Source organism: Plasmodium gaboni, chromosome 13, assembly GCF_001602025.1.
Source record: "Plasmodium gaboni strain SY75 chromosome 13, whole genome shotgun sequence".
In the NCBI taxonomy this organism is placed as follows: domain Eukaryota; phylum Apicomplexa; class Aconoidasida; order Haemosporida; family Plasmodiidae; genus Plasmodium; species Plasmodium gaboni.
The window spans coordinates 2,249,194-2,261,679 of NC_031493.1; the positions used below are offsets into that span (position 1 = coordinate 2,249,194).

Here is a 12,486-nt window from a genome sequence, read left to right on the forward strand (position 1 = left end):
TTATTATTTGTATTAAACATATTATTATTTGTATTAAGCACATTATTATTTGTATTAAGCATATTATTATTTGTATTAAGCATATTATTATTTGTATTAAACATACTTTTATTTGTATTTGTATTAAACATATTATTATTTGAAAAAAGGTTGTTACTACTACTACTATTTATATTATTATTATTACTGTTGTTATTATTGATCATGTTGTTTCCCCTTATATTACCGTAATTATTACCTACTCCAATAATACCCGATTGGTTATTATTAAATATTGTATTGGTATTATTATTTTGTGTATTCATACCAAATTTATTTGAACCAAATGTTGATGTGTTTAAATTATTTGATGCAAATGAATTGTTGTTCATTAATTGATTCTTATTATTTCCCCATGCAGAAAAATTGTTATCTTTTAACATAGATGAATTATTATTATTTATATTAGAAGAAAACAAATTTTTATTTTCATAAGTGTTTGTTTTATTTCCTTGGGTAGAAATATTCATTGATGAAAATATATTACGACTACTACTACTACTACTATTATTATTAATAATATTATTATTATTACCGAATAAATTACTCGAAACGTTTTGTGAACTTTTATTTAAAATATTATTTGTCATATTATTATTATTTGTTGTTGTTGAACCAAATAAATTTGATGTACTAGTGCTTCTGTTTGCCAAGCCACTACTACCAATCATCTTTATATTATTATTATTTAATAAATTATTCGAAATATTTAATGTATTATTATTACTACCAAATAAACTATTCCTATGTGTATTATTATTATTATTATTATTATTAAATAAATTATTGTTCGTTGTATTAAACATATTATTTGTTGTACCAGCATTTCCAAATAGGTTACTAGAGGTAGAATTCGTTATATTTTTATTAAACAAATTGGACGTATTTGTAGTAGATCCAAAGGCACTGGATGTACTACTTAACGTGTTATTATTATTATTAAACATACTGGGAATTCCACTACTTCCAAATAATTTGTCCTTATTAAATATATTACTACTAGTAGTAATAATATTATTATTTCTATTATTATTTAATGTGTTCATATTATTAAATGTGTTGGTATTATTCATAGGACTCATATTATTTAATGTGTTGGTATTATTCATTGTGCCCATATTATTCATTGCATTCATATTATTCATAGTACTCATATTATTCATAGTATTTATATTACCAATTGTGCTCCTACTATTTAATCCACTAAAAGGGGTACTAGTTGTTGTACCCAATAATGTATTATTAGTCCCTCCTGTATTAAACATAGAACTTGGTTGAGTATTGGTAGCTCCAAATATATTTGTTGAAATATTATTTCTCATATTATTATTAAAAAGATTTGTTGACGTATTATTGTTATTGGTACCAAATATATTTGATGTACTACTAGTAAAAATATTACTATTAAGAGTACCGCCTGTTGAACTGGTGGATATAGGACTTAAAGAGCTGCTTTTATTTGCACTAAATAAATTATTAGATGTATTTGTAGCAAATATATTATTTTTATTAAATAAATTATTTGTTGTTAATCCATTGGTACTAAACATATTATTTGCATTAAGAGCTGAAGACATATTGACAAAGGTAGGTACATTATTCATTTTATTCATATTGTCATATGGTTTAATACCTAAAATAATTCCTTGATTATTATTAATACCTTCATAACATATAGCAGCATATGTATTACACATGTTTGTTATAGAATCTGGTATATGCTGTATTAGATTGAAGGCATTTTTTGAGTTCAAAAAAAAGTATTCATCTAAATTATGATTTTCTATTATTAATTTAAAACATTGATCAGATGCAGTTCTTAAAGAAATTAAATATTCATTATCCTCTTTTGATTTTGTAATTTTGTGATTAACAATTGGGTTCATATTATTATGACTTAATATATTATTATTTATATAATTGTTATTATTTATTATATTAATATTATTTATAATATTATTATTATTATTTAGCGGATTAGTATTACTCAATATATTATTATTATTCATAATGTTTGTATTATTCATCATATGATCATTATTTGATATATAATTATTATAATTATTCATGGGGTTATTATATTGAGATAAGCTCATGCTGCTATATGCAGACATAATATCACAGATCCTTTCTTTTTTTGAAAAATGTTCCTCCTTTCTATATAATTCTATTACTCTTTGTGAAAATAATACTGAATTAAAACCAGGTATAGAACAATATTGCATAAAATTTTTATAATTTTGATCAGACAATGGATCTAAAACAAATGAAACAAAATTTTTTACAAACTTTTCACTTAAGCAATGATATATAAAAAATGGATGTGCTATTGGTTTATTTCTTGTAAAATTAACAGTCATAAAATATTTTTCTCTATTTTTCTTATTATCATTAAATGTTTTTATAATATGTTTTTTTCGAATTTCTTCACTTAGAAAATTTTTTAGATATATATCTGATATTCTTACAATTTTGAAATTTCTTTTAATATATATATCATATATATTATATAATAGAATTAATTTATTTTGTAAGTTGCTTTTTATTTGATTTATAAGTATAGCATGTTTATTTAAAATATTATTGATATTATCTTTATAAGTATTAATATCTAGAATATGAAATAATTGTGTTCTTCTAATAATATTTTGTAATTTTTCTTTTTTCTCCATTAACATTTGTTTTAATTCTTCATTTAATAAAGACATAATAAATGAACATTCATCATCTGGATTATTAACATAATCTAAGTTATTATCTGAATGTCGAAATCTTAATATATCTATATTTCTGGTTTCAGAAAATGCATCTGCTAGATTTAACATATTCATATTATTAAAAATAACATTATTATTATCTACAAATTTTAATAGTCTCTGTACATTTTCAGATATATTATAATTATGTATATTATTTGTTGGTATATTATGTATTTTTTTTAATTTAAAAGAAACATTATCTAATTTTAAAACACCTTTAATATGTAACTTTGTTTTATTTTCCATTGTACGTATCATATCATCATGTTGAATAGTTTCAAATTTTATTCTTTCAAATTCATTTCTATCTTCTTTTAAATCTTTATGTAATGAATCTAAATCTTTTTTCATATTTTCTATTCTTTTAAGAATATTTTTCATATCTCTTGTATCTTCATGAGCTCTTGTATTTAAAGCCTCAAAAGAATATTTCCATTGTGGTATAATTTTAGCCACTTCACTAAAATTTGGAGAATCTTTAATATAACACAAATTTTTATTTTCATAAATATTATGTAAACTAGGTATAAGATTTATAATATTTTTTGTACATACATTTCTTTGTGAATAATCATTATTATTATTACATAATTTATTAATATTTTCATTTATTTCTATCATATGTTTATTTAAATAATATCCATATTCATATAAATATTTATCATTTCTTAATAATCTCTCTTCATATTCTTTTAAAAATTGTAATTTCTCCTTACTCATTAAAGATGATTTGTTCAGAAACATCGAATTATTATTTCGATCATCTGATGTTAACTGATTATTTACTACATTTGCATTTATACTTTTATCATTATTTATAGCTATATTATATTTTTCTTTATTATCATTTTTTGTTAATGTATTTATTTTTACAGAACTATCTAATGAATAGTCTTTTTTTTTTTTTTTTTTTTCACTTAATAAATTCTTCTCTCTTGTTTCATTATATATTTTATTTCTAATATTTAATATATTGTCTACATCATCATATAAACTATTATTAGAACTATCCCCTTCTTCTTTTTTTACAGAGTCATTTTCACCTGTTATTACAATTTGTGATAATCTTTCCATATTATTCAAAATGTCATCAGAATCATTGTTATTTTTTATCTTAGGATAACATGTATTAATAGTAGAAGAAATCAATTTCTTAAATTCATAATCACTTCGCATTTTACCTGACATATCATTATTTAATTCTATATTATAATTACTATTATTAGTATTATATCTCTTTTCTCTATTTTTATTTTGGTCATTTATAATTTCATCAAGACATTTCATTTTTTTTATTCTATTTGAATTAACACTATTAAACGTATTATCATGTCCTACTTTGTCATACCTCCTACTAGTAAATGAGTTAAATTTCTTATAATCTTTATGACGAATATTATTTAATTTACTGTTTCTTTTATTATATGTGTTGTTATCATTCACGAGCATATTTCCAATATCTGACCCGCTAATAACAGAAAAAAGATCATCATCATCATTATCATCAAGATCAAGATCAAGATCATCACCATCATTATTATTATCATCATAAATATTATTAATACCCTTCTTCATATTATGTCCATTTTTCTTATTATTGTTTAATACGTAATTATTTACCTTATTCATTACATTTACATAATCCTTAGAATCATTTAAAGCATTACTACCCCTATGGCCGACGCCATAATTTTTTGCGCCATCTTTTTCAGAAGAACTATTTTTATCATAATTTTTTACAGAATTTGTATTATTATCATAATTTAATTTGTTCGATGAATGCTCACATATATGATTCAAATTATCTGTATGAGAATTATACACATTGCCATTCTTATTACATTCATGCAAAATATTATATTTACTCTTTTCATTTTTTGAATCTTCAATATGATTTTTAAAATTATTATTATGATTATTTGAACAGTTACAATTATTTAAATTTAGAATATTATTTAAATATTTTTGTTTACATTCTTTATTTGATGATTTATAATCAGATGACATGTCTTTATCTGATTCCTCTGAATTTATATCAGAAAAATTATTATTTAATTTATTATTATATTTTTTTGGTGTTTTATAAGTTTTATCCTGTTTTAATTGGGCTCTATAAAAAGAGCTTGCATAAGATGATGTATCATCAGATATGCTTAAAAAGCTTTCACTAGAATTATCACTTAAATTATACTTTTCATTCGATGATGCATTTGAATCATTTTCTTCTTCTTCTTCATTATTTCTGTTTTTTTTGGTTTTTTTCTTTTTTGATATCTTCTCTGATTTTGAATTGGAACCTATACTTTTATTACTTAAATCGTCTTCATTATTTTTAAGATTATTAAAATATTTTAATGAATTATCTTCTACATTCATATTTTTGTTATATTCATATAAAAAATATATAAAATTGAAATATTATTTCTGCATATATATATATTTGTAAATATAAAATTATGAGAAAATAAATAAATAAATATATATATATATATATATATATATATATATATCAAATAAAGCTTGAAATTTTTTACAAATAAATTAAAAAAATAATATACATATATATAACATTATATTTGAATCTGTGTTATGATTAAACAAGGTTTTATTATTACATATAATTCAAAAAGAAATATATTTATACCTTCATATTATTATATATATATATGATATTATTTATAATTAATTTTGGTACAAATTTTTCTTATAAAAAAATATTATATTTTTATTATGACATTTTTTACAAAATATATATAATATATATATATATATATATATAAGAAAAAATAAGTACATATATTTTAAATAATTATAAGGAATTTATAAAATAATTATATATAAATGTTTTTTTTATTTTATGTATAAATATATATATATTTTTTTTTTTCAAATTTGAAATGAAGAATAGAAAAATTTTAAAAACATATATAAAAAAATGATAATTCAGGACATATATATAAATATATATAATTATATGTAATATAATAATTATATTCTTTTATTATATATAAGGTTTATATAATATTTCTTGAGAGCATACCATTATTTTATATATATTATTATAATATAATTTTATGCATATTATAAAAAAGAAAATTTTTAAATTATATATTTTTTATAATATTTAATTTATTAATATATCATAAAAATTGTACATGAAAAAATTTAATATTTTTATATAATATATTATATAAAATTATTTTTTATTATTTTTTTTGTTACGCTATATTATTTATATTATAATATATTTATAATATTATTAAAAAAATCGTTATCTTTTTTTTCTTTTTTTTTTTTATTTTGTTTTTGGCTTTATAAATATAATATAAACCATATGCATGTTGAAAGAAAAAAAATATAAAATCCTAATATATATATCCTTCTATATATAATTTTATATAATAAATTATACTTTTTTACAATAAATAAAAATATAATCTATAATATAACATATTAAAATTGAGTATATAAATACTGAGCTGATAATATTTTATTAAATCTTTTTAGTAAATTATATAAGAGACTGCATTCAGTATTTTTATTTCTTTTAATGATTCATTTCCTTGCTCATTTGTTTTTTTTTTTTTTTTTTTTAAATTTAGTATATATTTATTCCTGTTGTGTAGGCATATGAAATTATATAATATTTGTTCATTTTATTTAAAGAAAAATTATGATGGTCAGACATGTATTGGTTTATTTATTAAAGTATATATATATATATAATCATGTTATTTAGAAAATAATTCTAATTATCCATTTCAAAAAGGAAATATTGATTTATGATGAGTTTTTATATTACACATACGCACGCATACATACATACATATATATATTATATATCTCACTGGTTTTTATTTATTGTTATAAAAAAATATAAGGTAATATGTTTCTTTTGGTTATAACGATAAGTTGTTAAAAATTTTTTATTATGTCCTTAAATAAAAATTAAATAAAATTTTAATATAATTAAAAACTAAAATATATTAACAAATAAATAAACATAATTAACAAAAAAAAATAAAATAAAATAAAATAAATAAATGAGTAAATAATATAATAAATATATAATATAAAGCTACATATATATATATATATATATAAATTATATATATATATTATTATTATTATGGGATAACATAAAAAAAAAGATACATTATATTCCCATTTTTTCTCGTCACAATTTCGCGAATTATAAATTTTTCATATAAAAAAAGAGAGGACCTAATTCACATAACCATTCTGGATCAACAGTTGTTACATTTCTCATATATTCTTTTGTAGTAAAAACGATTTCTTGATATATGACATAATCAGGTGTATATCCAATATTGTATAGAGAAGAATTTGGATGTACATGACAAGATACATTTGTTCTTAAATTAATATATTCTGAAAAGGATTTCAATTTAGCTGCATTATGAAAATATCCTGAACATATTGTTTTTCTTATAAGTTCCCATTTATTATCACAAGAAACATTTTTTATATTTAATGTTTTAATTATATCTATTAATTGTGAGTACACTTCTTTTGCTTTATTTAATGCTTTATATTGAATAAAATTTTTTGTGCACCAACTATATGAATAATTATGTGAACGCCATTGTAAGTATATATTTAATAAGGTTAAATGATCACTTTCTGGTACAGTAAATTTTTCTTTCTTTGATTCGATTGATTCATTATTTTCTTTGGATTCAAGAAAAATAGATGGAGATGATAACATACTAACAATAATTAATATTTCTTTAGTACATTGAAATTTTTCACTATATATAACAATTTTTGATAATGGTGGGTCTAATGGAAATTGAACCATTTTTCTTCCTATTTCTGTTAAATTTCCTTCATTATTTATAGCACCTAATACCCATAATTCTTGCAAAGAATTAATAATACTTTCTTTACTTGGTACATCAATAAAATCAAATTCAAATAAATTTTGTACATGTAAAGATTTTAATAAAAGTACAACATTTGATAAATTACTTCTTTGTATTTCTGGTATATTATTTTGATATAAATCACACAAAAATGTATTTTCTGTATATAAACGATAACATATACCAGCACCTGTTCTTCCAGCTCTACCAGATCTTTGATTTGCATTAGCTTGTGATATAGGTGTTACTTGTAATACATCCATACCAATATTTTGATTATATACTTTTAATTTACAATATCCTGTATCAATTACATATTTAATTCCATCTAATGTTAATGATGTCTCTGCTATATTTGTTGAAACTATAATTTTTCTTAAATCATATTTTTTAAATATTTTACTCTGTTGTTCACTAGATAATTGAGAATATATGGGAAAGATATAAAATGGATATATGATATGATCATTTGTATTATTATCACCATCACCTTTTTTTCTAATATTACTATTATTATTATTATTGTTGTTGCTGTTGTTGTTGCTGTTGTTGTTGCTGTTGTTGCTGTTGATGTTGTTGTTGATGTTGTCTTCATTTAGTATGTTTTTTATTTTATTTATTGTATCCTTTTTATTATTTTTCGATTCTTTATATGATTCATACACTTCATAAAAACGTTCACTTAATAAATAACAAGTAGCATTTATATCTTCTTGACCTGTCATGAAAATTAAAATATCACCAAAATTGTTATCATAGTTATTATCAGATACATGTATCTGTATAGCTTTTTGAACAGCACATTCTATATAATCATTACAAGGTGTTCTTAAATATTCTATATGTACTTTAAAGGTTCTTCCTTCAATATTATATATTGGTGCATTACCAAAAAATTGAGAAAATTTTTTTGCATCAATAGTTGCTGATGTTACTATTAATTTTAGATCATTTCTTTTTAAACATATATTTTTTAATATACCTAATAATACATCTGTATTAATAGATCTTTCATGTGCTTCGTCCATAATTATAACACTATATTTATCTAATTCTTTATCATTCAAAGTTTCTCTTAATAAAATACCATCTGTTACATACCTAATTTTTGTATCTTTTGTAGTATTATCTTCAAATCTTATAGTGTAACCAACAAGCGAACCAATATCTACATTCATTTCATAAGATACACGATAAGCTACAGATACAGCTGCAACCCTTCTTGGTTGAGTACAACAAATAATACCATTTCTATGATAACCCTCTTCATATAAGTATTGCACGATTTGTGTAGTTTTTCCAGATCCTGTTTCTCCAACTATAATAATTATATTATTATTATAAACAGCATCTAATAATTCATGCTTTGATTTGTATATTGGTAAAGATTCTTTTAATTTTAACAAATCTTCTTTATCTTTTAATGTATTTTTCTTATCCTTATTAGTATTATCCATATTAAATATACTGCTATACATTTTATCTTTTTTATAATCAAACACATCTGAATTATTATCATCCTCATTATTACTTTCAAAGGAGTTATTACTAACATTATCGTTATCCCCTTTTGATGTATTATCATTTTTATTTATATTTTTATTTATATTTTTATTTATATTTCTTTTTTTATTTTTATACAATTTTAGTAACTCTCCCAATTTGCTATTACTAATTTCCCAGTATCTATCTCTAGCTTTGGATTTTTCGTTTTCACTTTTAAAATATTTTAAAAATTCGCTACCTTTTTTTGCTGCTTTTACAAAATCACATGTTTCATCTTTAACTACAGTCGAATAGGAGGTGGAATGTATATGCTTATTATTATAATATTTATCATTATTAGTATTATCAGATTTTTTTTTTTCACTTTTTTGATAATCAAAATTATCTCTTTGTTCTATATTTCCAATTCTTTTATTATACGATTTAAATTTATCTATAAATGGAGGATTGACTGTTCTTGTTAATACAATTTTTTTTATTTCATTAGTAACATTGGCTTCATTAATTTTTTCTAGTTGTAATTTATTGTAAGTTGATGTAACACCTCCTTGTTTTAATTTATTTAATTCCCATAAATTATTATCTAAATTTTTTTGATTCACTTTTTTACCTGTACTACTATTTATTCGGCTTTTAATATTATTTATCATTTTTTTTTCTTTTTCATAGGTAGCTTCAATATCCATATTATAGAACGAATCAACAAATTCATCTTCTTTAGTGTACCATATTTCATCCAAAATTTTATCATTATTTTTTTTGTAATATTCTTTTTTTTTTTTTTCATCTTTTTCGAAATTTTTATTTGAATAACGATTATAATATTCTTTATTTGACAAATTATATTTATTACTTTCATCATTTTTTATATTAATACTTATATTAATAGAATTTTCTGAGCTATCACTTTTATTGTGTTTCTCATTTTTTTTATTTTCCTTATGATTATATAAATAATCTATATCTGAATTATCTGTTGATGTAGAAGAATTATATATATTGTACTTTTGATTAACATTTTTATCCTTAATATTATTTGTTTTAATTTTTATTTTATCTCTATCCTTATAATATTTTTCATTTTCATTGTTATTAAGATATCTTTTAGAAACTTTGTCTTTTTTAAATGATGCTTCCTCAGGCATATCAATTTTTTTAAAAATATTAGATTTTACATCATCTGTTGTGAGCTTCTTATTAATTTTGTTTACTTTCCTTCTTTTAAATTCTAATGTTTTTTCATTTTTCTTTTCAATGGATATAAATCCCTTTTGTATATTCTCATTCTTATTTTTTTTATTGTCATCAGATGAGGAACCACTATAAAAATATGATTTAGCAATCATTCATACGGAAAAAAAAAAAAAATTAAAAAATTAAAAGGAAAATGAAGAAAATTGACAGATTTGAAATGAAAAAGTGGGTGCGTATTAAGTCCATATTAATGGAGAATTATAAAAAATGATATAATACCTGAAAGAAAATATAAATAAATACACATAAATATAAATATATATATATATATATATATATATATTATGTATAGGTTTATATATACATATTTTATTTTTTTTGTATGCAAAGTATATCAAAATATTATGTGAAATCCAATTTTTTTAAGGATATCCAAAAATAGAAAAATTATACTTTTATATCTTGCATTATATATAAAGTGTATATATTATATATATTTTTATTTTTTTTACCACTTATAAAAACTTTCTTGCTTTTTATTTATACAAATAAAGTGGACGATTATAAAGTGGATTTAAAAAAAAAAAAAAAATGATAAATTATAAATATTACATAATATGGTTGTACCTATAATATATATATATAATATAATATAATATATTTGTATTATTTCAATGTAATTTTATGTTTTACCTTTTCACAAAAAGAAAAGTAACACTTCATTCTTTTTTGGAAATATTATAAAGATTATATATATAAAGATATAATTTTTAATATACTTATTACTTAATCAAATTTAATATATATATATATATATTTTAATTACCATATTTCTATTTACAAAAATATATGCTCAAATTACATTTCCTGAAAGTAATTTTTACAGAGTATTATATAAAAAGAAAACAATTAATTGACATAAAATATATATATATATATATATATATATATATTTTTTTTGTTTGTTTTATATACTAAAAAAATAAATATAATTATATAGGTTTAATATGTTTTTATAATTTTTCATTTAAAAAAAAATAATGCTATAATTTGTTCACAGTTATATATATATATATATTTATATATATAATATATTAAATAATGTGAACCCATTTTTTTTTATTTTTTTTCATCCTATAAACAAATTTTTTTAAATAATAAATTCTCAATAATATAATATATATATTACTTTAATTAAATTAAGTATTATATTTATATAGGTATAGAAATATATTTTATTGTACTTATTTTATATATATGTATATAATATACATTATATTATATCTAATTATATTAATACAATATAAATATACTATTATAATATATATTTAATTTTTTTCTCATGCTTTTTTTTTCCAGTAAAATTATTATATTTAAAACTATATAAAATATATTTATTAAAGAAAAAAATATATAAATAAAATATATACTATATATTAATAATAAAATATTTTTAAAATATTATATTATTATAACTTGCAAGCTTTTGTTAATGTTTTAATAATTTACATCAATTTTGAAAAATATATGCAAAAAATATATATATATATAAATTAATATATGGATTTATTATTATATATATATATTATGATTGTTATTTTAATAGAGAACTGGAATTTCAATTATATTATATAAAAAGTGTATATATATATATATTAATAAATTTAAATATATTTATATAAATATATTATAACACTTTTTTTCTTTTTCTTTTCTTTTTTTTTTTTTTTTTTTTTTTTATTATCTTCCTACTTTTTGTACCATGTTGATGGCATTATATAAGTATATGTAAATGTAAAATATATCATTATGAAAATATATTCTATATATATATATATGTACACTTTATGATATATATATTATGTAGAGTTATATGTATATATATATATATATATATATATATATATATAGTGGGGGTACACTTTTATTATATATGTATAATATTTTATACTATATTATTTTTTTTAAGGTTAACATTAAAAATAGAATTGTACAATTATTACATTCTTGTGATAAAGTATAAAAATTCTATTCATTGTATGACTTATATGATATTATTTTTTTAATACTTTTTTTTTTTTTTTTTCTTTTTTCTGAAACTA

General features: G+C 19.1%; 2 protein-coding genes across 2 annotated transcripts; both read right to left on the bottom strand.

The window, feature by feature from the left end:
• Positions 1-5,174, bottom strand: PGSY75_1364200 (hypothetical protein; the record flags this gene model as incomplete). Its single annotated transcript, XM_018787662.1, has 1 exon — positions 1-5,174. A coding segment is annotated over one exon (5,174 nt), but the record flags the coding sequence as incomplete, so codon positions are not given.
• Positions 5,175-6,990: 1,816 nt separating this feature from the next.
• PGSY75_1364300 (pre-mRNA-splicing factor ATP-dependent RNA helicase PRP16) lies at positions 6,991-10,536 on the bottom strand (the record flags this gene model as incomplete). Its single annotated transcript, XM_018787663.1, has 1 exon — positions 6,991-10,536. One exon carries the CDS (start codon positions 10,534-10,536, stop codon positions 6,991-6,993), a length of 3,546 nt encoding a protein of 1,181 aa, XP_018640405.1.
• Positions 10,537-12,486: the final 1,950 nt, after the last annotated feature.